Source organism: Lutzomyia longipalpis, chromosome 4 (assembly GCF_024334085.1).
Source record: "Lutzomyia longipalpis isolate SR_M1_2022 chromosome 4, ASM2433408v1".
NCBI lineage: Eukaryota > Metazoa > Arthropoda > Insecta > Diptera > Psychodidae > Lutzomyia > Lutzomyia longipalpis.
Genome location: NC_074710.1, coordinates 84,481 through 108,093, shown reverse-complemented (window position 1 = coordinate 108,093; position 23,613 = coordinate 84,481). Strand labels below are relative to the sequence as shown.

General features: G+C 34.9%; 5 protein-coding genes across 31 annotated transcripts in view; 2 read left to right on the top strand and 3 right to left on the bottom strand.

The window, feature by feature from the left end:
* Positions 1–396: 396 nt before the first annotated feature.
* LOC129794591 (zinc finger protein 182) lies at positions 397–1,796 on the bottom strand. The gene is made up of 3 exons (XM_055835381.1): positions 1,527–1,796; positions 640–1,446; positions 397–556 (listed from the first exon to the last, which is right to left on the bottom strand). The coding sequence occupies exons 1-3, from the start codon at positions 1,752–1,754 to the stop codon at positions 428–430; spliced, it is 1,164 nt and encodes a 387-aa protein (XP_055691356.1). The 5' UTR covers positions 1,755–1,796; the 3' UTR covers positions 397–427.
* A 55-nt stretch (positions 1,797–1,851) lies between these two features.
* Positions 1,852–4,746, bottom strand: LOC129794576 (protein O-mannosyltransferase 1). The gene is made up of 2 exons (XM_055835331.1): positions 4,160–4,746; positions 1,852–4,065 (listed from the first exon to the last, which is right to left on the bottom strand). Exons 1-2 carry the CDS (start codon positions 4,574–4,576, stop codon positions 2,170–2,172), a joined length of 2,313 nt encoding a protein of 770 aa, XP_055691306.1. The 5' UTR covers positions 4,577–4,746; the 3' UTR covers positions 1,852–2,169.
* A 162-nt stretch (positions 4,747–4,908) lies between these two features.
* On the top strand, positions 4,909–19,059 carry LOC129794577 (ral guanine nucleotide dissociation stimulator-like 1). 27 transcript variants are annotated; one of them, XM_055835357.1, is made up of 7 exons: positions 4,909–4,946; positions 6,213–6,572; positions 16,002–16,103; positions 16,180–16,779; positions 17,260–17,421; positions 17,490–18,184; positions 18,268–19,059. In XM_055835357.1, the coding sequence occupies exons 2-7, from the start codon at positions 6,549–6,551 to the stop codon at positions 18,755–18,757; spliced, it is 2,073 nt and encodes a 690-aa protein (XP_055691332.1). In that variant the 5' UTR covers positions 4,909–4,946; positions 6,213–6,548; the 3' UTR covers positions 18,758–19,059. The 27 variants fall into 27 exon arrangements, with proteins under 27 accessions (XP_055691332.1, XP_055691334.1, XP_055691333.1 ...); XM_055835359.1 differs by having other exon boundaries at positions 4,911–4,946; positions 16,183–16,779; XM_055835358.1 differs by having other exon boundaries at positions 4,914–5,339; positions 6,254–6,572; positions 16,183–16,779.
* Positions 19,060–20,076: 1,017 nt separating this feature from the next.
* Positions 20,077–22,115, bottom strand: LOC129794602 (uncharacterized). Its single transcript, XM_055835392.1, has 3 exons — positions 21,887–22,115; positions 21,594–21,767; positions 20,077–21,478 (listed from the first exon to the last, which is right to left on the bottom strand). The coding sequence occupies exons 1-3, from the start codon at positions 22,089–22,091 to the stop codon at positions 21,384–21,386; spliced, it is 474 nt and encodes a 157-aa protein (XP_055691367.1). The 5' UTR covers positions 22,092–22,115; the 3' UTR covers positions 20,077–21,383.
* Positions 22,116–23,189: 1,074 nt separating this feature from the next.
* LOC129794603 (whirlin) overlaps positions 23,190–23,613 on the top strand; it is a 37,674-nt gene continuing 37,250 nt past the window's right edge. The window contains exon 1 of the mRNA XM_055835393.1: positions 23,190–23,470. The gene's annotated coding sequence lies outside the window, so the exon portion shown is untranslated. The remainder of the gene's footprint in view (positions 23,471–23,613) is intronic.

Here is a 23,613-nt window from a genome sequence, read left to right as displayed (position 1 = left end):
GCGGCAAAGTAAAAGGATCCACACCGCAGCAGAGTAAGAGGGAAAACTCAACGGCAAAGCCATCGGAGAGTTGAGGATAGGAGTACCCCAGGCAGAAGGATGGAGGAGAGCAAAGAGGAGGAAGGGTTAAACTCCAATCTCAGTGTGGTTGATCTTGATGACGACCTGGGTTATTTAGTGGGTTAAATAAAAGTAAACTTTAAAAAAAAAACATATTTTTTGTTTATTTCTATTTAATTAAAGAAAAAAGAAATTAGCCATAGCAGTTGAAACATGTGAGTGTGATGGGCAATTTCTCTACCCACCAATTGAGGTTGAAAGCGGGAACTTTTTTATCCACGCGTGTTAATTTTATTGAAGTGCAAGAACGTTCTGTTCTTAAGGAAAACAAGAAAATTCAAGGTAATAGCATGCTCAATTTTTTTTATTAGTTTTTATTTGTATTAATACGATGAAAGTGTTTCATGTGGCTCTGAAGATTCTGTCGCTGTTTTGTTGTCTTCCCACATAATTCGCATTTATACGGATTCTCTCCAGTGTGCTGCCGGTAGTGGATCTGAAAGAGCACAGAAGACGCACCGCAGGTTTAGTATAAAATACTATATAATAATTCAAAAGTTCTAACGCGACATTACACACCCTTAGTGTACCCTTATCTCTGAAACATTTCCCACAGTATTCACATGGGAAGGGTCTTTCATCTGTGTGGCATCTCTTGTGGATTATTAAGGAATTTCGATCCCTGAAGGCTCTCTCGCAGTCCGGAAATTGGCACTTGAAGGGCTTTTCTCCCGTGTGAACGTTCATATGTTGCTTCAGTGTATTCTTCCTCTTGAATGCCTTCCCGCATACATCGCATATTATATCCTTCCGGTCTGAATGCATCATCTGATGCTGCCGCAGCTGATTTGGCTGTGAGAAGCTTTTCTGGCAGAATGTACATGGTATTGTGGCTCTTTCTCGTTTCTCCTTCTTCATCATATCACGATGGTGTTCTTTCATATGCAACCGAAGTTGGTACTTTGTGGGAATTACTTCTTGGCAATACTTGCAGGATGTTTGTCCTTTTTCCGTATGGACGGCCATATGAAGTTGCATTCCTTGTTTTGATTTGCATTTTATCTTACAAATATCACAGATTAGTGTATTCTTGTTATCGCACGGCGGGTCCTTTACTTCCTTTTCATTTTGTGCTAATACCACCACCTCAACTACCTCCTTGGTGGTAGCTCTCTGATGGGCACCTGTTGCTTCATTCTTGACAATCTTCCTTCGTGTTCTAGGTGATTGTTTCCTAACATCCCCAATAACATCATCCTGCTCGTCATTTTCATTGTAATCCAAGATCTCAATGGAATACTGATCTTCAGGTGTTATATCATTGTCTTCAATTTTAACATTAGTTAACAAATCAGTGTCCGTAGTCTCATTAATGAGATCAATTTCCTGCAAAAAAAAAGAATAAAAAGAAATGTAAAAAAGGAAATTATTAATCAAACTAAAAGAAAAAAATTAATTAATAGTACCTGTTCTTGCTTTTCATAGATTAAATGAGGAATTTCTCTAACACTTCCTGTTTCCTCAAATAAATTTATAACCTCAAATATCAGGGAATCCGTTGGTACCTCATCAAATGATCCGTATTCCAGTATATAATTATTTTTTACCCAATTAACATCACTATCATTTTTATAGAAGGCTTTTACAAGAAATATTCTCTGTTTTAGGGTTAAAAATCTTAAATTATTTCGCATTTTGTATTGAACGGAGGAAAGAATAAACTGTCAATAACTGACAGCTATTTAAAAATTTTGTCGTTAGATAATTTTTAGAAAAAAAAAACTCTGAAACAGTCAAAATTATTACAAAAATATTTATTAAAAAAAATACAGGTAATAAAAAATAAATATAGTAATGCTTCTATTTTTTTTTAAATAATGCCACTATATAAAAACTTTATACTACAATAATCATTTGAGTATTGAAAAATAATAAAATCTTTTTTTTTTATTAAACAAGGAATTTACGTAGAAATGTATTGTAGGATAATGATGTAAGACGGAGAGAAAATAATTAATAAGCTAATTATTTTTTTTTTAAAAAAATCCGTATTTAGGCCATTTTTATGTTTAAACAGCCTTCACATCCAATTTTTTTACAACATTCCTGCTAAACAGGAGGAGTTCTTTTGTGCAATATAAAATCCCACGTATCCTTCCATCGGAGATTTATCACATCATCAGCACTCAATTTGGCTGCTCCATAGCTCAACACAGCAAACTTCCGGAAAATATAAAAAACTGCACCGATCCACACAAAGACAACCAATCGTGCTAGATGCAGGAAGATGGAGTGCTTTGCAAAGAGCTTCAGTAAAATGTACAGGTGCTCAATGATGAAGCAAAGAAGGAGAATTTTGAAGATTAAAGCTGGGAAGTAGTTGTGCAGAAAGAGTGCTCGTTCGGTGAAGAAGAATGGCAAGTAGTTTATGAGGTAACCACCAAGAAGAAGTTCTCCGGACATTTGGAATTTCTCCCAATCTCCATCGGGTAAATCGAAGCACAATCTTCGTCGTCGAAGAAGATAAAATGCAAGAAGTGCCAGGTAGGTGACAACAGCAAAAGTTCCCGCGTACCAAATGGCAATATTGCCAAGAAGATGAATCTGACCATTGGACTGACTATCAACCCAGTACGCAATACCCTTGTCGAGGAAGAGCCATTCAAGTGGTGTTGATCCGTACATGTGACTGTTTGCCTGTAAACCATCACTGTACCACAGCATCTTCATTTGCAACTCGGTGAATTTGCGCAAGAATGAGGGATTAGTTCGTGTTAGGGGAATCATTTCGCGATTCACTAATTCCCTTTCGCGTTCCTTCTGATCATCAGTTTTTGTGTAGCGATGCTCTTCAACATTCCACACTGTACTTGGTTGAATGACAACGCGATCCGATACAACTTCGTGTTGATTAAAGCCCCAATCTGGTAGTTGACGCCCCGATAGACGAAGAGCCGTACCCGTGCTAACGTGAATGAGACGCACATGAGATGTAATTGCCTTCCAGATGTCACCTTCTTCGTCACGATTGACAATTTCAACACGCCACAAGAGCTGCCCTGGCATGGAGATGTTGTAGTCAATGTAGCAGGAAACTTCTTGTGCCTGCGGTGTTACCGGTGCTGCTACATCGTGACTATTGAGTGCTCTAGCCGTGAGACCATGTACCAAATGAATCTCATCACCATGCTTAATGGGATCTGGTTCATCACCAACCACCAAATCATTCTTTGTTGGTCTCTTTACAATCCACCAGTTATTAACATCTTTCCACGAGTATGCTGTTACTTGTTGCTGATGCGATGAGCCACGCTTATCGGGATATTTTATAGGGTACGTGTGTGGATGTGAATGCAACCAACAGGGACGTCCAAATGTTGGCTTTATTGTAACCTGTGAACCATGACTTATAACAATTGGTTGCTTATTGATGATGGAAGCTAAACCACCATCGAGTGAAGCTTGGAAGGCACTTGTCATGACGGAATCATGTGGTCCAGCCTTATGTAGAGTACGTAGGTGTACATAAAATATTCCCGTGTAAACTGTTGCCGGTATAGCGGTGAAGATCACTGCAATGGTAAAAGTTTGAACGATTAGCTGCCAATCGGATACATTTTTATCACGAAGACGTTTCCATATATTCCGTAGAATGGATATTGCAGCGAGGCAGCATGAGTAGAAACCAGCGTATTTAACAGCTACGGCACAGGTAAATGCAACAGCAGCAGCAGTTGCATAAGTAAACCACAGTGGGGAATAAAGTTGCGTACTGTGGAATTTCACAAGGAAGACTAGACCCAATGTTAGGAAGAACAGCAGAATGGGTTCCATTAAAATAAAACGTGATTGCGTAAGGAGGGCATTATCGAAAATCACAAGGATGCCTCCAAGTAGAGCTGTCCAGCGATTGAGGTCAAGTGCAAGGAGGAGTTTGTACATTAATGGCGAAAGGAGACTACCGCAGAGAGCTGGAATAAAGCGTAGCCAGAAAATTGGTACATTCTGCAAAAAGAAAGGATGAAGGTAAATAAGATGTAGTTTAATCCTTTCTTTGTTTTAAAACTATTCAGTGTGTTACTGCTACATTGGTATTCACCTCAGTGTAGGGTGCTCCAATCTTGGAAAATGTATAGTTCCCATCGTAATTTACAGTGGACGCCATGGCAGCAATGATCTGCTTCCCAAGGGGTGGATGTTGGTCAAAGAAGAAAGTATTCTTCATGTAGAGTGACACATATTTCCCATAGTGGAGCTCATCAAAGACAACATCTCGCGGTTGAGATAATCTGAATGTCCGCGTGAGGAATGCCACGAGGAAGAGTGTCCATGCCACGAGATCCAATTCAATGGAAATTGTAAAGTGGTTAGTGGCTGTTGCGGCATTTTTGAGATCCGGGCAATTTTCCATGGGTTCCGTCGCTTTCTCGCATTGAACTCTTTCACTTTCTTCACTCACATCGACACTTTTTGTCCTCCTATCCCGACTTTTGCGCTTCTTCACCTCACCATCCATCTTCTGGGTCTTCCTCGATCTTCCAAGTTATTCTTTATTTAATTTTCATCAATTAGAACACTTCTTATTTTGTTTTTGTTCACCTTCTGCTCTCTGTCTCTCTCAAGAGACAGCAATGACGGACACTGATGGTAATAATTTCTTACACTTTGAGGAGCTTCCAATCAACTAACGGGACTTACAGGTAGATTTGCACACCTGAATTTCATCTCCCTACCTTTAGGCGAATTTTCCTGTGAGCACAGCCACTTGCCACGCCATTCACCACTACCTGCACAAGTATACACGCCAACCTCGTCATCACAGGTAAGCGACTTTTACCTTTTCCAAACAGTTTCATGCAGAGTTCCGAGCACTCTGGAAGGTGTTTGTATTGAATATAGTTTTTTTTCTCACTTTATACAAATTGTGTGGCGGATTTTCATCATCATCTGCAAAGAAAAATAGGCCATACGCCACAACATTTGAAAGAAAAATCCACCCAATACCTTATTTGTGGGGGCGAAAACCCCAAATGTGATTGCAAAAGTGGATTTTCTTTGCGTGGAAAAAGTGAATTCTGTGTGCAGGTTTACAGAAATTTCTCTCTTCAGTGCACCTTTTTTTTTTGAACTGTCTGTGTGTGCTGGAAGATTTTTTCCATCCATCCATTTGTGGATTGCACAGAGAGTTTAATGGACGTCACTGGTGTGGTGTGTAAAAGAATAAGGAAAGTGCATGAAGTTTTGTGTGCAGAAAAAAGGGGTTTTCTTGCAATTTAGAGGTGATTATTTGGATGAAGAAAAATTGCAAAATTTATCCACAATGAGAGTTGAGGAGTTAAATTTTTTTTTAATAAAAGAATGGTCGCAATCGACGTGAGAACGGGCGTTTGTCTGTGTTGAATGGGAAAAATTCCAATTTGATTCCACTCAAAAGCCCACCCACACCACTTACTCGTTGTGCTTCATTGCCAAAGAGATCACAGCTTTTGAAATTAATCGGGGATTTATTTATTTTGTTTGTAATCTTATCTTGAAGATTTTTTGGTTTAAACTTGAAAAGAAGTAATTTTTATTAGTCTTTGGTCTTTATTTTGTGTGTTTTTTTGAGTTGCTAAAATTTATAAACTAGAGCTTTGCAGAGTTCTTTTAACTTTTAATTTATAAAAAAATAAAAATTCTATTGTATTCCTTTGTACTGTGAAAAAAAAAATTCATTGTATCTCTTTTTTTAATTAAAAGTAGAAGCACTAATAGAGACTAGAATAGCAAAAGAATCATGCCTTCTACAAGCTTCTTATGCTTAATAAAAGCTCTCCTACTCTCAGTTCGTCGCCTTATTTAAGAAGTTTCTTATGTCATAACCATGAATAGTGATAATTTAATATCCAAAGATCTTAAGGCAGACATGTAGATATTTTGCAAGTTTAATTCCCGGGAGGGAGAAGCTTTGCGCTGTAAAAAAAATTTTTTTTTTTTTGAAAGAAGACGCGAGAAATGTTACTGCGAGATTTCTTCTCATGGAAAGCTCGCGCAATGCTAAAGTGAAGAAAAGGCAAAAAGAAACGAATGACGAAGTGAAAAAAAAAATGTGAAAAAGCAACACATAAAAGTGCGATTAGTGTGTGCATAAAAGTGTGTTGCTGCCTTCGCAGAAAATTGCTAATATTATATATTTTTCTTTTCTCCACAATAGTGTGTCTCATTTGGTTCGCAAGCTAAATATTGAGATGATGGCGTGAGTGAAATTTCACAATTCATTGATTGAAAAGAAATGTATATTTTGAATGATGAACAAGAAGTGATCCATTTAACAACGTGCAAAATGATCCAGTAAAGTTCTCCACCGAATATTGTGAAGCGTTCATTTAAAGGGGAGTGGAGAACTGTAGTCACCCAGCTGCTTCTGCATAAATTTCATGCAGCAACACATCCGGATATACCTGGACTGATGACGGAATGATTTGCCTCCATGGAAGCGTCATTGGAATATGAGTCGCGATGCTGAAAGTTTGGTACGATGGTCATTCTAATTCATTTATTAATCTCCTCACCTTCTCTATTTAAAAAAATGACTTTTAAAAGACTTTCGTTGGGAATTTAAAAAAAAAACCTTCACTTTGCATTGATCAAAAAAGCTCATTTGTATGCGGTTATTGAGAGAGAAATGACCAAAATGACTATTTTCCTTTTTTTTAAAGATCTCTCTATTTGATAAAACCTGATCGAAGAAATTTAATTTTAAAAATATTTATAGATAGATATTCATAGAATTGGGGATTTTAGTATGAAAAGTATCTCACAATTTGAACTCAAATTTATTAACTTTCTTGCGGACATTTTGCAAAAACTGACCATCGTATATTTATCACTATTTTTAGTAAACCACCATTACTTTAGATTTACATTTTTCCCACATGGGAATAATTGAATAATATATATTTTGTGTGTGGATGAAGATGACGCCTTCGCATTTAACTTTTACAAGAAGTTTGGCTTTTTTTTTTTTGGAGAAAAGAGAGGTGCGGATGGAAATGCTTTTCTTCATTCATTCATAGAATACGCATTTACCATCGCGCGTATGTCAATGTGAATTCTTCACGTTCCACTTTCTGCAGTGGAATTTCAAAAGTCTATAAATTGAAAGTTTATTGAGATGTGTATATATGTGATGAAAATTGACAATTCACCCAAAGAGAGGAATTTTTTATTTTAGTTTAGTAGAAGAGAGAGAGAAAATCACTGAACACGTGAATTACATAAAATATTTAATTACCTCTACATACATTATTATTTTTTTTCTTGTACATTAGTTGAGGTAAATGAGTGAGAATACATTTTAGCGGGAATTTTCTGCGTTGCAAAAGTCATAAAATTGAAATTAATTGATTTGGCTTTTTTATCACGACAAAAATGTGCTAATTGTGATTAGGAACGTTGAGTAATTTCCTGATTAAGTTTCTGTGTAATTAATATACGTGTAGAATATTGATAAAGCTATAGATTTCCTTTGAAATTTCTGAGATTTTTTTTTAATCATTTACAATAAATAATTTTTGTTTCTTCATTAATTTTTTTTTAAATATATTTTAAGAAAATTAAGCACATGCGCAATAAGGATCTGAGAAATATAGAAATATGAGACTAAAAATATGTTAAACGGCTCTATAAATAAGAGAAAATCGGAGAGCCTAAACGCTTGGCTAAATTATATCTTAAATGTTTAAGAATATTATTACCCTGCTAATTGATCACACCAAACGTTGCTTGTTTAGCAAGAATTTTCTTTTCATTCAACCGACAGGTTAATTAAAAGTGAATTCTTTGAGAATTAACGCAAAATTACGCTAAGAAATATTCCTTTCGACGTGCGTAAATCAAGAGAAACTTTAGATAGGTACCTATATGGATAAACAGCTTAACAGGAAACATATAGTTGGTTATGCGGAGCTTTTTTCTCGCCTTTAAATCATGAAAATTCTTCACATCAGATAGGTCAAATGATTTTTTTTTCTTTTCATTTCTTAACGTTGAGCTACTACCCCGTTGAAATCATGCAAAAAGTACCATCACACAGAGGAATTTCAAATTTAACTTTCTGCACATAGTGAAAGTCAAATGGTTTTTTTACACTTGATATAAAAAGCGCAATTTCCCAATCGTGTTTGCAAAGGAAATGGAATGTAGGTTAACCCTTTCAAACACCCACACGCTATACGGTATGACGTAGATGTTGTAACACTGACATTGAAATTCTTGATAATATTTCCTTCTTTTTTTTCCAATTAACATTTAACCATTAAAACGGAACCATTAAAAATTCATACAACAATGCATTTTGATAGTGTTGTGTACACCACCCAGCTCAGGAAGAAATTGTTAATATTGTAAATGGAAAGAGCGCTATTTGTGTGTTATCAGTAGGTATATGACTTTGTGCTTCGGTGCAACTTGAACTTGATTAATGAGAAAGTATATAAAATTCATTTACGGTAACATAAAAAAAAATTGCGGAATTAATTAGAAAAGCCACAATTCTGATAAAATTGTGAAAAATGGTATTAGGTATAAGAAAATAAGCCCAGAATTATTAGAAGAGAAGGATATTTATAAATTAATTAATTTTCCCTAAAAATCTAATAAAATATTAATTAAGAACAACAACAAAAATTAAAGTTTATCACAATGAGAGGGAAATGGTATTTCATGTGAAATGTTTATGAGGAAAAACGAGTTAATTCGATCAATTACCAATTGACAATTAAATAATTGAATTCAATGAGTTGAACTTTAATTTTTGCGCGCACGTTGCTTCAAGTGGATGGCTAAAAATATCCACATCTTTAGTCTCTCTCTCTCTCTGTCTTTCAGCTGTAAGTGTGCTATTTCATGGAAATTATTGTTCATATAATGTCGAAATTATGGGATGTTTACAACTTGCTTTTGAGAAATTTAAATTCCACACTTTACATCTTTTCTTCACTATTCGCTCTTCCTTTTTCTCCCGGCTTTTGCCATCAAAATAAAATTCCTTTTCATATTCGGAGGAAGGAAGGTGTGAGATGAAACACCTGGCTTTTCCTAGCTTTGGTTCTTTTTTTCTTCCCTTCTCTGTTTTCCACTTAACCGAAGAAATATTGCACTCTATTGAGTTTTCCCTTGAGTGCTCTCATAGGTTAACATATTGTAACGTACTGTGAGACTGATAGCACGGTGGAGCACTGTGAATGAACGGATGAAGGAGAAAAGACAATTTACCTCTCTTTGTCGGAAAATTGCTCGTTTTTTTTCCTCCACAACACCCATAAACTTTCACTGCTTACATCCCATCAGTAATTCATAATGCTAACGAATTCCATTCATAAAAAAGCTCAATTATTTTTTTTGTAAATTTTTTTATTTCATCTGGTTTTTGGTTGTGATAAAACATTCGCGAAAAATTCAGAATCGATGTAATGAGTCTACCTATGAAAATGATTGAATATGTTTAAAATTATTGTTTTTGTGGCTGTAACCTTGAATAAAAAAAAACATTGATTTTGTAGATATTCAATTCCAATTGAAAAATATTAATCAAAACTTTTCAATTAATTCATTAAAATATATTTGAGAGAAAAAATTAATATCAAAAGTAAAATCTTCTTTTAGTACCCTACAGATTTTTTATAACGGCAATGTACCTAAAAGTACTTTTGAAACTATAGTGGAGAAGCCTGGTGTACTCTTTTTCTATGCTAAATATTTTAATTAAATAATTCGAAATCTTATTATTTACAGGTAGTTTATTTAAAAGTTCTCATGTGTGTTTGATAAAATGAAACGCTCTTTGTCCTAGAGATTCTTCATTCTATAAAACCGCTAGTAGCTACTTAATATCTATTTCCAGTTAATTGTCCTCTAAAATGTAAACTAACTTGGTGATAAAAAAAACAATTATGATTGTTACATTAAGTGACGATGTGGGGAGACATCGGAAGAGGTACGAGGGGTAAAAAAGTTAAAGAATATCAGGGCTTGAATAATGCGAATATTTAATAGAAATTGAGAAGAATATTTGACTTTTATTTTGTAAAAGTTGTATGGGTTGGTTGCAGCGTATAAAAATACTTACATGATTCTCTTTACCATTACAGTGACAAAATCGTGGAATTGCTGGTGGCTTTTATATATTGTTATTTACTTCGTACAAGACCTTCTCAATGCGACCATAACGTGTGTTGTACGCTGGAAAAGTCGTGGGTGGAAAAATTATGTAAAACAAGACTATTTTTTCACCACGACCCCCCCCCCTCCACATCTCATTCTGTTGTTTAGTCTTTTGGTGTGGTTGTGTTAAAAATAAATTTTACGATATAAAAGGGATTTTCGCGTCACAACCGACAAAGCATGACGACACCGTATACTTGCCTTTTCCCCTCTTTTTTTTTATTCTTATTTCGATGCTATTCCTACGGGTAAGATCTTTCAATTTTCCATTTGTGTTCTGAAGATGAAACTTTTTGAGCACCAAAGCGGGAAATAAAACAACACTAAATAGTGTGGTTGTATATAAAATTAGATCAAATGCCATATATGAAAATAAAAGTCTAAAATGGCCATAGTGTGATTAAGCACAATTACGGACAATTAATTATGACTATTTTGGGTTTAAAAAAATAAATTCCTTCTCACTAGTTTTAGCAGAAATTCTTTGGGTATGCGTGATCCCCCTTTGCCGTTTTATTTGATTTTGCAAGAGTTTATAAATTAAATCGCTGGAACTTGGTGAACTTGACTCCCAATTGAGTAGAGTATAAGCGTAATTTAGTGTGTAAAAACGGAGCAATAAAAAAAGTCTTGTCGCAGAGTATGTTGAGTATACGAACGATACTCACGTCAGAAATCAAACTCATGTTACTGCTGATTTTGATGATGCGAGGGAATTTTCTAAAAGAATAAAATTATAGCCCATCTAGCGATAATATTAAATTCCTTTACCTATATATTTTTGTTTTTTTTTTATTTCAACAAGAGATAGATAGATATTCGCTTTAATTAAATTGTATAACAAAAGTCTCATTCATTATTATAAGTATCAAACTGTTGAAGCTTTTGGTGTAAAATTGCATTGAATATACGATCTTTAAATTGAAATATATATTTTTTTAAATTCTTTTTCAACCATTTCTTCTATGTACTAAAATTTTTCATATTCCAACTATCTATGTGTACACCTATAATTTAAATTAATATTTGAAAGTAGAGAGCTTTTTTTAATTTATGTCCTGAAGAGGCACAAAATATCGATACTAAACATAAATTCTTCATTCGTATCAAGGAGGGATTGAGTCGGTTATTTTTTTTATATTAGTTTAAGTCAGTTAACGTTAAAAAAAAATTTATAAATAAAAAAAATTGCAAGATATTACACGTAAAGAAAAACATTCGTCTCCATGTAAATAAATGGTTGCTAACATACTTATACTTTTGGAGAGTCCAGACGCACACAGAGAACATTGCAATATATAATGTGATTAGATACTATATGAAGAGTTTTTCATCATAACCATGCGTAGAGTATGGTGCTCACTGAGCTGCGACTCGCTCTGTTTTCAACTTTGAGTTTAGTCACTGTCGGACCGGCTTCTAGAGCGATTCTGTTCACATTCGTGGTTAAATTTTTTATCTTTATTTCTGTGTTCATTCTCAACACACCTTGATGTTTATTCTCTGTGCAGTTGTTGTTGTTTTAATGTCTTTCCTCGGATTTTCCCTGAGTGTGTCTATTTAAAGATTTTCTCAATTTTATGTGTTTGTATTTCTGGCTTTTTTTATTATTAGTGTATAAATGATTTCTCGTGGTTTAGTGGTCTGTACTTTATGGGAGTTTAACCCTTTCTTTTGAATATAAATCGCTATAAAGAGGCGAACTGAATTGATGAAAAAAAAAGAAGCATTTTCCACCGCATACAGAAAAGGACTCTTCGTGAGACTTATTGATTTTCCATCTACCCTACCCTACTGCTTTCCGGGGAAATTCGCCCGAAGGAATTAAATAGCGCCCTTGAATCTCTCATTCCCTTCCTCACAAATAAGCAAGGGGTATATATATTTATATACATTTTTTTTAGCTCAATATGTACATTCTGTGTGAGGGTAAAGTCTTTTTGGGTTCTTTGGGATGACTCATCATTGATTTTTCACCCTGACTACCCCACTGGATACCCCATTTGCCGGGTTATTGACTCATAAAAGACTATATGTAAAAAAAAAATGTTGAATGTTGATTCATTTTTCATAATTTCCTTCCTTTTTTACAAAAATTCTGCATTCCCTGCAATTTTTGTTGTTGTTGCACACACACCTGCAATCACCCCATAATCTATGTATGGTTACCACCACGTGACAATGAAAATGTACTGCAATTTATATTATACGGAAAGCCCCGCTTTTTTTTCGTCTCTGTGTGTGACGATGTAGTAAATTAATTTACTATTGTGGTGTGACTCACCTTCACTCGTTGGGAGAAGCCAAGAATTTTTTCTCTGTTGTTTGTGATGTATTTAACAATAATGTGTTTGTTATCAGGCAAATGGGGCTTTTTTTCCACAGAATAAGAGCTTCTCAAAATTCAGAGGAAATCACAGCCAATACGGCTTTTAATGAGCTTTTCGTGGAAAGTGTTAAGTACAAAATGTTTTTTTTTGCCTTTAAGTGCGCAGCAAAGGATGAAATGCACAGAAAAAAATTAAGCGTGCGTTTTCTGATTTATTTTAATAGTTAAACTTACTCGCAAAAAATATAGTTTAAACGACAATAAATAAATTATTTCGCCATGCAGATAGAGTGAAGGTTAAAATAGATTTGTATTTGGGTGTTTTCGATGGGTGTTGTATAGAGTTGTGTGTTTCAGTCATTGTTAATTGTTAATTCAATATTTGTACATTAGTTAGGGCTTCATTTTAATCACTCATTTTATCGTTTTTTTTAATCTATTTTGCAGAATTCAAAAAAAAATCTTATCCACGCCTGCAATTTTTTTTACACACAAAAAAATCTCTCACTCAGAGCTTGCGATTTTCTTCTTGTCGGTTTATCATAAGTATATAATGTTTAGAGGCTCTTGGGTGCTTTTGTACAAAAGTCTTTGTTGAACAAAATAAATTCAGCTCGTCTCTAAGCGTGTCTTGAAATATACATGAATAGAATTAAAATTTCAAGTTTTGAGTGTTTTTTTTGTCTTGTCTTCAGTGTCGATTTAACACATTGTTGAACAGGAAGAGACTTGAAAATCTCTTTTGTGGAGACTCTGTGAATTTTTCTGTGTCTTGAGAGAATTTTACAGATATTATATGTTTTGCATTGCGCCACGCCATTGAAAATTTTTTTTATACAGAACATTCTTCTTCTTTATTATTCGTTTTGAATGAATTAGAGTGTGTAAATGTGAAATCCTGAGGGAAGAAAAAAGAACAATTTGAGTAAAAAAACGTGGTGAATTTAGATGTTTTGTCCATCGAGTGATACAATCCAGACTATTACGGAAAAAACAAAATTAATTGCACAAAAATGTTCCCACCAAATACTCGCAGCAGCACATCAAGCTACCACCCGGGATGATCAAGATCTTCTTCTTTTGAAAGACAATATTGGGTTTCGGTGCTTTTGTCCATGCAAAGCATCAATTCGTCTACCAAAGAGGAATGCCCCCGAAAGGACTACCAAGTGGTATGTGAAGGTAATACAAATACCATCGATGGAGAGATATTTTTTTTTAAAAGTGTCTTTGCGTGCCTCTTTTCATTATCTCCCTCTTTACTTTACCTGTGTTGTGCACTTCATATTATACTTATGATGCAACGATGTACCTTGTTTTCTATGCTAAATACAACACATTAGAGAAAAAAATATACGTACACCATGAAAATGGCAATTATTATGCAAGATCAGCATCACAATCTCACAACATTGTCGTCAATTTGCAAATCTTTGAAGCATAACATACGGGGGGAAGACATATTATATACGTAGGCAACATAAAACTTAATATAAATGATGTGATTTTTAGCTAAACTCATCTTCTCTTTGACCTGTATTCTTTGTCAGTTATTAGGTATATATGATATGTGTGCACCAATATTAATTAGTAGAAAAAATGTGTTTTTATTGAGAAATGTGTTTATTAAAGCGATAATGTCTCAATGGGAAAAACTTGAGAAAATCTACCAACAAACAGTTAATATTAAGAATGTCTTTAGGGAACCACCATAATAGCAATTAATATTTCATGTGGAGGACGTTAATTGTTAATTCGTTTTTTTTCACAGCTCAAAATCTTCATAATTTATTCAACTAAAAACATTCTAATTTATTCTTCTTGCATCAAAAGAGAATTTTTATCATATTTAACATCACTAAAATTTTTTCATTTGACGAATATTGTTGAAGAAAAAAAATGATGAGATCTGAATACTAATGGTTGTGGCTCAGTTTATTTGTCTGCTGATAATTCCATCGTATATTTAACATAATACAAATTTTGTGCCAACAATGTTGTATGGTTATTCAACAAGTGTCATTATGGCTTTTTAGGTTTTTTTTTCTTTTAATTTGTTAGAGTACATTGAATGCTACAGTTTTAAGTATAAATCTACTAATAAGAACATTTTTATTCTAAAAATGCTAAAATTAATCATAAGTAAATAAGAAAATGTAGGTGATTATACAGAATAAAATATAACTCTACCGATATACTAAGAACTTATTATCAAATTATAAAAACTTTTCTTTCAGAATTATTTTTTTAGTTATAATGTCGCACATGCAGAGTTTGTAAACAAAATACTTATGTATTTAACACACTTTTGCATGAAACTTCTTGAATGGAAAGTTAACAACCTTTTCCGCCTCGTTGGGTGGCCGAAAGAACTTCAAACTTAATATGTATATAGTTGGTATAAAGCCACACATTTTAGAAAATCAAAGCAAAAGGCACGTGTCTCTTTGCAATATCTAGTGGAAATATTATGTTTAGATCTTATTTATTCACAATCATCACGTTTTTCCGCAATTGGTCATCGTACAGTGCTCCCGAGAGAAAATTTTCTCGTGTAGAATGACCAGGAGAATACTCCAAAAAATTCTATATTTTCCACGAAATTTTTTTTTGTAAAAAAAATAAACATTCATTCCCCCACGCCTCCACTACATGTCTTTCTTGAAGCACAAAAACCTGTGAGAAATTGGGGAGAACAATGGCAAAATGGAGATGACGATACATCTTTTCTTTCAGCATTTTCTACGTGAAATAAACGCGCTTCAGTGCTCATTGTAATGGCACACGTTCCTTTACGTAGGTACTTTATATAGTACATCAGTTAGTTGTATTCACTACCGAGACATTGCGCTTAGTTTCAATGTGACTCATATCTGAGTGAATTATAAATAAAAAAAAACTAGCTGGATTTTTATAGTAAAACTTTCAGAATCAATTAAATTAATTACTCCACTTTAGAAGCTTATTCTTGATTCACTTTTAACTGACGTGAGTACGAAAGGAAAAGATCAGAAACTTTATGCCCAAAAATCTTTTTCGATCATTAATTGTCTTTATGAAATTAGAGGATTTCTCAAAGACACAAAATGCATTTTCTTGTCACAAAAAGTCATTTAAAAATATCTAATGTAAAGAAAAAAATGCTAATTTATACAATTTCAATGCTGAGCTTTCAATGCAAAGTGCGAGTTTCGTGAACTTCGCTAAAACATTTCGAATTATTCACAAAATCGACACATTGAGCCTTGACATGGAGCACGGAGTTCAATATATTCCACAAAACTGTGTGGAGATTAAAATAAAATTTCCATTAAAAATACATACATACCTACTACATAATTTGGATGTTTGCGTGAGCTTTGAGCTTTGGTAAAAACTGCAAAAATAATGGTGAACTTTCTTTCAGCAGCCCACGTGGCGATTATGGGGTGAGGAACGTGAGAAGGATGCCATTTTTACGGTGTACCTCAAGAAGGTGCGCTACCACCGGCCAACACCAAGTGCAAGTAGTGTGAGTATCTGAAAAAAAAAGAAATATAATTAGTTTTCAAAATTTAATATTTTTTTATTAATAAAAAAAAACAAAGCAGCAAGATTCTGATGATGAGATTTCCCATTTGGAGTGGGAAACAGTTCGGGTGCGTTTTATTAAGGCAGCCACCCTACCGCGTCTTGTGGAAGCTCTCGCAACGGACGATGGAGAGCTGGAGAGTACCTTCATTAATGTCTTCATGGCCACATATCGCACCTTTACGCAGCCCGAGAAAGTGTTGGAGCTGCTCCTAGCACGCTATGAACGTCTCCATGCGGAACTCCTGCATTCCGATACGGTGTCAGCAGAGCACAAGAAGAGCCTAATTTCGGCCCTGCATGTGTGGCTCGATGGATACCCCGAAGATTGGGATTCGAGCACTCTGCAGCGCTTGTTGACGTTCACAGCGAAGCGCCTACCCAATTCCGAGGTTCACATGAAGGCTGCTCTGCGTCTCGATCGGCTGGCACGGACAAAGAATAACCATCCAATACGATCGTGGTCGTCACAGGATGGATTGGATCTTACAGATCAATTTGGGGGGCTGTGCCTAACTCCTGCCTTCAGAGTTCCTCAGTTGCACATTTTGCACTCATACAGATTCCCTCATGTGCCCGTGAAGCACTTTGCTGAGCAACTCACAAGAATGGACATGGTGAGCTTATTTTTTATATATAGCTTCTATGGACAATGAAAAGGAAAGTTAATTAATTAAAAAACTTAAAAATTTATTTAAGATCTAAATTGAATGAGTTTTCTTGAAAAAAATCCTTTAGTTTCCTATCAAAGCTCATGCATTGCTTTTCGTGGATTAGCATTGAGAAAAGAAAGCTTTTTAGAAATAAATTAAAAGTTCCTCCCTTTGTGCAGCTTTCATGGTGAATTTATTTAACTTTCACATTCCTTCTGTACAAGTGTAAATGTCGTATTTATCTTGTAAATGCATCTGACAACTTTAGGGGAGGACACACTTCCTGCTGTGCTCAAGAAAGTTCTGCTGAGTGAGAATGAATTGCATGCTTGTAATGCTAGAGCACTGTGGGGTTGAAATGATCACAAAGAGTGATATTAAATGAGAGGAAATGCCAAAAGCACAATGTTCTTTCATTAATACTCACACTCGCTGTCTTTTCAGGAATTGTTCAAGCGCTTGGTGCCACATCAGTGCCTGGGGGCGATTTGGTCACGAAAGGATAAGCAGGAGTCGAATACAGTGTTAGCTACAGTCACACAGTTCAATGCTGTCTCCTTTCGTGTCATTTCGAGTGTTCTAGTCGAACCGAGACTGAAGCCACAGGTATGTCAACTTATACTATATATGTTTTCTCATCACTCTGTAAAAAAAATGTTGTTCATCTTCACCAGGAGCGAGCTCAGATAATTGCCACATGGATTGACATTGCTCAGGAATTGAGAATTCTAAAGAATTTCTCATCACTGAAGGCAATTGTGTCGGGACTGCAGTCAAATGCAATTTATCGGCTGACAAAAACATGGGCAGCTTTGGTGAGGGAGAAATTGGAGCTTTTTAATGAGCTTGCACGGATATTCTCAGAGGATAACAATGCCTGTGCTCAGCGGGAAGTTCTAATGCGTGAGGGTACGGCAAAGTTTGCTGATACAGCTGGACAGAATGACAGGCACCTCCAGAAGGTGTTCCAGAAGCAGAATACCCACATTAGTCATGGGACAATTCCCTACTTGGGTACCTTCCTCACGGATCTCACGATGATTCATGCTGCCATTCCCGATACAATTGGTGATGGCCTAATAAATTTTGATAAACGTAGGAAGGAATTTGAGGTACTTGCGCAGATTAAGCTACTCCAGGGTGCTGCCAATGCTTACCACCTACCTGAGGATTCACTCTTTGATCGTTGGTTCGCCTCTTTGCTTGTTCTCGATGAGAAGGAGGCACACAACCTTTCGTGCCTCCTTGAACCACCCACTGAGGTGAAGAAGGTGACACAGGGTCACAAGAAAAGTGATTCAATTGCTTCCAATTCAAGTTCCGGAGCAGGATCCCAGTTTTACTGTGATTTCAATAATTCCACTCCTAGGTAAGGATTTACTTTTTCTTTCTCATTCAAGCCTCTTTTGCTTCTAATTTGTGATTTTTTTTCTTTTAATATTTTTTTTTTAGTTCTCGAAACAACTCCCTGGACAGAGATGCGACTCCACCGAATGCATCGATAATGTCAGCTGCCAGCAGTACGTCGTCACTTTCGTTGGAGTCTTCGAGCACATCGAGTGGGCAGCAGCACCAGAAGAATCAGTCGAATCAAACCAAAGTGTCCCATATTAATGCCCAATTGGTGCAAAATTCCCCAATGAAGAATCCCTCTCCTGACTTTTACATTATCCGTGTGACGTATGAAACGGAAAATGTGGAGCTGGATGGGATTGTTCTGTACAAAAGTATTATGTTGGGCAATAATGAGCGAACACCCCAAGTCATCCGGAATGCCATGATGAAGTTAACCCTTGAGGGTGATCCTGATCGCTATACACTGGCTCAAGTGCTCCCGGATAGGGAACTCGTGATGCCAGCCAGTGCTAATGTCTACTATGCCGTCAATACGGCGCACAATCTCAATTTTATCTTACGCCCCAAGAAGGAGGATACCACGTGATCCATCAAACACACACGTAGTGTCCGTGAAAGTACTTAAGGGAAAAACCCTAAAAAAAAAAGAAGAGAAAAAAACATTTATTTGCAAAATAAAAGAGACTTCCCCCGCATTTGTGGGTGGAAAAAATACTCAAAAGTGCAAAAGTGACAAATTAAATGACTAAAAGTAATAATAATAAAGTTAATATACCTAATATTGTAAGATTTACATTTTACACATAAAAATGAACATTGCACCTTAATTGTTATCTTTTTTTTTGTAAAAATCACTATTTATGACTTTTTTTTTAATAATAAAGAAAATGTATTTTTTACTACATTGAGTAAAATGCTAAAAAAAAAGATCGTGTGAAATTTCTTTTATTGAATTTCTTTTGATTATAATGATTAGGATAATTTTTGTAAAACAGAGCCCCACAGAGCGATTTCTCTACATCAAAATTACATAAATTCAACATACATCTCTCTTATAGCATTCTCACAAATTTTACAGAATTAAAAATTACAAAAAATTGCATTTAACCCAGCAGCGTTGAAGATGTTAAAAAAATTAAATCAAAGGCTTTCACGATTAGGTTCCTAGTGATATGAGCGAGCAGCTAAATGGAAAGGTAAAGAAAAATTTCTTTGTGGCTGTATTAATTCGTGAAAAAATAGAAAATAGAGTCATTAGGGATTATGTGGGGTTAATAGTTCATTTGTAAAAGTTTCACTTTTAATCTCTCGCTTTATGGCATATCTTAATAGGGGGGTGGGGGATTTTTACTTCGGTCGAGACACATCTTTCCGCGGCATGGAAAATTGATTTTCCAACGGGTATAGAGAGGTATGGAACTTGGATTGAATAGGGTGAAGGTAAGGTGAAGGTTAAATTCGCGCAAAGCAGAGAAGAAGCTTTGGCAAATAGGTCACAAAATACAATTGTGCTGAATAAGAGCAATAAAGTGTGCGAGGGAGAGCTTTTTTCTTTATGAAGGTGACACGCGAGAATTCTTCTCTTTCTGCACATACGGAACTTACACGCATCATCGTTGGAATGGCATCAATTCCTTCCCAAGTAGAAAATTAAATTTCCTTCAACGTATACGAGGAGGGTTGTTATTTAAATGAATTAACTCATCTTTCCATTAAATTCACTTTCACCCACCAAATAAGTTCTAGAGGGTGATGAATAAATTTACAAATTACAGAACCAAATGCTTTTACAAGGATATACTACCTAAGTTTATTATGGTTCATTTACATCTTTTAGACTTTGATTAAAATTATGAAATTGTTGTAGGATAATGTTCGGGAAATTTATATTATAGAATTTTGCTATTTTTTTTATTCTTTTAACAATTTTATTTCACACATTAAAACATAAATCTTTGTTCTTATTAATATTACAATTATAAGATTATTTTCTGCATGTTTTTAATATACACACAACAAATACAATAACTAAAATTATTGCACCAAAATAGAATAAATATGAACTAATGGAGTGATAAAGAGGTGAATTTAGAGAATTTTTTACGTAGTTGTTTACACACTTCTTATAGTAGGAGCAGACAAAATTCTCTGGACATTTTCCATAAATGTTATCATTTATTTCAAATTCTTCCATCGAAATGTTCAACATTTCTGAAAATTGATTAATTAGTTGGTACCTCTGAAGGATTCCCTTGACTAATTTTTCTTTGGGTGAAAGAAACCAAACACCAATTTCTCTGTTTATTTGTCTTTCAAGGCAATTCCACAAGATTAATATATCCGAGGAACTATTGTACCACACATAAACGTAAAATTGACCGATATTTTCGCACTCTGCAATCGTATGATTAACCCAAGTTTGTGAAATGCTGGTAAATGTAGAATTCAATGAAATAGCTTGGTATTGAAGTAAATAGCAATTATTATTATCCCTCATATTTTCTTCGCAAGCAAAATTAATTTCAAAAGTTACATTTGAGCCGTCATTGATGGAGTAATGTTGCCAACAGGAAATTGTAAAGATCAACTTATGGAGCGAAGTGTAGGGATTGTGGAAAAAATTAAGAGTTTCATTGGAATTCGGCAAATGGGCAATTGGTATGAATTTAATATCGCTCAATGTGTTCGTAGTTTCATCTCCAAAAATATCCATTAATTCCACGCAGTTGATTTGAGGGTGTACAAAATCCCACGGTGGGTCACACCTTCCATCGAGATGTATACCAAAGATGGGAGTTGTTGGTGGAAAAATAACCAAGAAAATGAAGAAAAACCACTGAGACATTTTCTTACAAAATTTTCCTCAAAAAAACTAGACTCTTTCCTCAACTCTTCTGCTTCTTTTATGCGTGATACCAAACGATGTACATCGTAATTTTATGTTGGACATTGCATAAGAAGTTTTCAAAGTTTAATGCAACACGAAAGTTCTTTAGAACTATTTCCCAAAAAATAAATCACCTTTCTGTGCGTCATAAACAATTTCAAAATATTAAATAAAAAAGTTTTACAATTAACTGAAAAAAAGCCTGTTCGAGTTGAACTTTTGATAGGAAAATTCTGAGATTTTCTAGAATTTTTCACGATGATTGACTTTTTTATATTTTTACGTTGATATTTTAATTCAATTCGTATATTTTCTTGTTGAATTTTCATACACTTGCTGCTGTGTTATTTGTTGATTGTGATGATGATGAATTTGTGGAACAATATGTTCGGTTAACGTCGTCAAATACTCTCCATCCATCTGGAAATTAATTTAAAATTTTCCTTATAAAAATACTAAACAAAGGTGCAATTAAATTATAAGAAATCGATTCTAGAGGTATAATCTTGTTTTTTTTTTCGCAGAGTTCTCTCACCTGTTGGATTAACTTTTGCATCACATAAATCCGTATTGCAAACTGTACACTCAAGAACCATATAAGGATCATCTTCTGTCATAAAGTTCTTTGGATATTTCTTTCCTTTCTTCCAAATTTCACAGATATTCTCAACTTGACACCCACGCTGCACTATTATCCCATCATCTCTGTCTATGGAGATAAAAGAAATGTTTTTTTTTTTTAATTTTAGGTGAAGAACAACTTTATTTGCATTAAAATATATTTTTACTTTAGTTTAGTTTAGCGCGTGTTGGAACAAAATTACTCACGATAGAAAACTGTGCGATAGCAAACTTCATGTTCATCTATACAATTTTCCTCATTCTTCCTCAAAATTTTCATCCTGTCACATTGTTGGAATTTTGGCGATAGTAATTCCGTCGAATCGCACTGAAAACACCTCAGGGTGTGTACGTAAATACCACTGAAAGCACAAAAGAGAATTGCAAAATACAACAAGAAATTTTTATTCATTTTTTTTCTTTTCGTTGTAAAACACTTTTTTTTAATAAAATTTCTCTTGACTCTCAAGACGTGTTGCATAAAACAAACTAAATTATACTGAGAGAGACAAACTGGAGGCTATTTATATGGTAAGAGTTCTCTGGTCAAATGGAGACAACGTTATCAATTTCGAAGAATTAACTCTCAAATTTAATTCGCTTAATATGATTTTTCTTATCAGCTCACGAAAGAAAAAAATGGGTCTAGTACAAAAAAAATTCGTGGAGATTTCTTGGAAGTCTTCACAAATCTCAAGAAAAGATCTTATTAAATCTATTAAATTTTCTTTAGAATACAAATAAGTAGAATTTAAAAATTTAAAAGCGGAAGCGTATAAAGTAGCATGAGTGGCATGTTTTACCTAATCTCAATGATCTTAACATTTTATCGAATATTACATTACGCTAAAAAAAATACACTTTCAATTTTTCGCAATTTTTTAGCGTTTTCCGCCTATTTTCCTAGCGACCAACTAAATTTTTCTTAACATTTATCACTAATTCTGCATCTAAATTAATTTTTTTTATGAAAAATAGAAGAACTTACGGGGCTATCACACTTAAGCTCCAAGTGCTTGAGCATCATAACCTCTGTGTGAGTACGAAAGAGAAAACAACGGTATTTTTTCTCGTTTTTTCACATGTAAAATCTTAAGCATCAAGCGCTTAGAGCTCAAGTGTGATAACTCCCTTACAACCTGATATTTTCACTTTTGCACCAAAAAATTGATATACCGACGTTATCGGCAGACGTAGAAGGCGATTTCGGTCTACGAAATCGGATGTTAGTGCCGACGGAGCCGACGAGTCGATCCCGTTAGGTAACTAACACAAAAAAAGACACAAGAACTTTCTCAAGTTCTTACGTATTAAGTCAATTTAGATAATTAATTATCTCAAAACCTGAGCTTTTGCATTTAATTTGTTCAAAAATATGCTGCACAAAAAGCACATATAAGTTTTTGAATTTCCCTCCTTTTTCTTTTAGGGAGAAAAGCGCTCTATGTGTGCGTGTGTGGAACACATCCCTTGTGTGTGGCACCCCCAAAGGCCACTTTCCACATCGCGGCCATTTTTGTCATCCTCAGTTCGAGGTGGAATTTTCATATGGTCGGACGTATTTTCTGCGCGTTGAACCAACACCCCCAAGTTGTGTGAAGAAAAAGAATTGAAAAAAGAAGGAGAATTCAGTGGATTCATTTGGGGGACCTTGGTGGTGAGGAAAGAATCCTCTAAAGTCCCCAAAATTGCATTTGTGGGTGGGTTCAAAAGTGACGTGACTAAATGGTGCTAATTTTGGTGTTCAATGATAGGATGTGAAAAAAGTGGTTGAAAAAAAATGTAGAAATTGTAAGTTGGATGTGTAGGTGTGTGTGTGTGTGTGTGAAAAAGGCAAAGTGGAATTCCTCAGTTTTCATGCTAAAAGCGGGGGTGGGGAGAAAATCAATTGGGGAGCGACAAACGCTCTGTGAGGGATTCATGTTTCTTTGCTA

Coding starts and splice junctions, on each gene's coding strand:
- LOC129794591 (XM_055835381.1), bottom strand. CDS start 1,754: ATGCGAAATAATTTAAGATTTTTAACCCTAAAACAGAGAATATTTCTT. Junction 1,447..1,526: donor TCTATGAAAAGCAAGAACAG/GTACTATTAATT, acceptor TTTTTTTTGCAG/GAAATTGATCTCATTAATGA. Junction 557..639: donor GAGATAAGGGTACACTAAGG/GTGTGTAATGTC, acceptor GTGCTCTTTCAG/ATCCACTACCGGCAGCACAC.
- LOC129794576 (XM_055835331.1), bottom strand. CDS start 4,576: ATGGATGGTGAGGTGAAGAAGCGCAAAAGTCGGGATAGGAGGACAAAA. Junction 4,066..4,159: donor TTGGAGCACCCTACACTGAG/GTGAATACCAAT, acceptor TTCTTTTTGCAG/AATGTACCAATTTTCTGGCT.
- LOC129794577 (XM_055835337.1), top strand. CDS start 13,541: ATGTTTTGTCCATCGAGTGATACAATCCAGACTATTACGGAAAAAACA. Junction 16,780..17,259: donor AACTCACAAGAATGGACATG/GTGAGCTTATTT, acceptor CTGTCTTTTCAG/GAATTGTTCAAGCGCTTGGT. Junction 18,185..18,267: donor TTCAATAATTCCACTCCTAG/GTAAGGATTTAC, acceptor TTTTTTTTTTAG/TTCTCGAAACAACTCCCTGG.
- LOC129794602 (XM_055835392.1), bottom strand. CDS start 22,091: ATGAATAAAAATTTCTTGTTGTATTTTGCAATTCTCTTTTGTGCTTTC. Junction 21,768..21,886: donor CTATCGCACAGTTTTCTATC/GTGAGTAATTTT, acceptor TTATCTCCATAG/ACAGAGATGATGGGATAATA. Junction 21,479..21,593: donor TGCAAAAGTTAATCCAACAG/GTGAGAGAACTC, acceptor ATTAATTTCCAG/ATGGATGGAGAGTATTTGAC.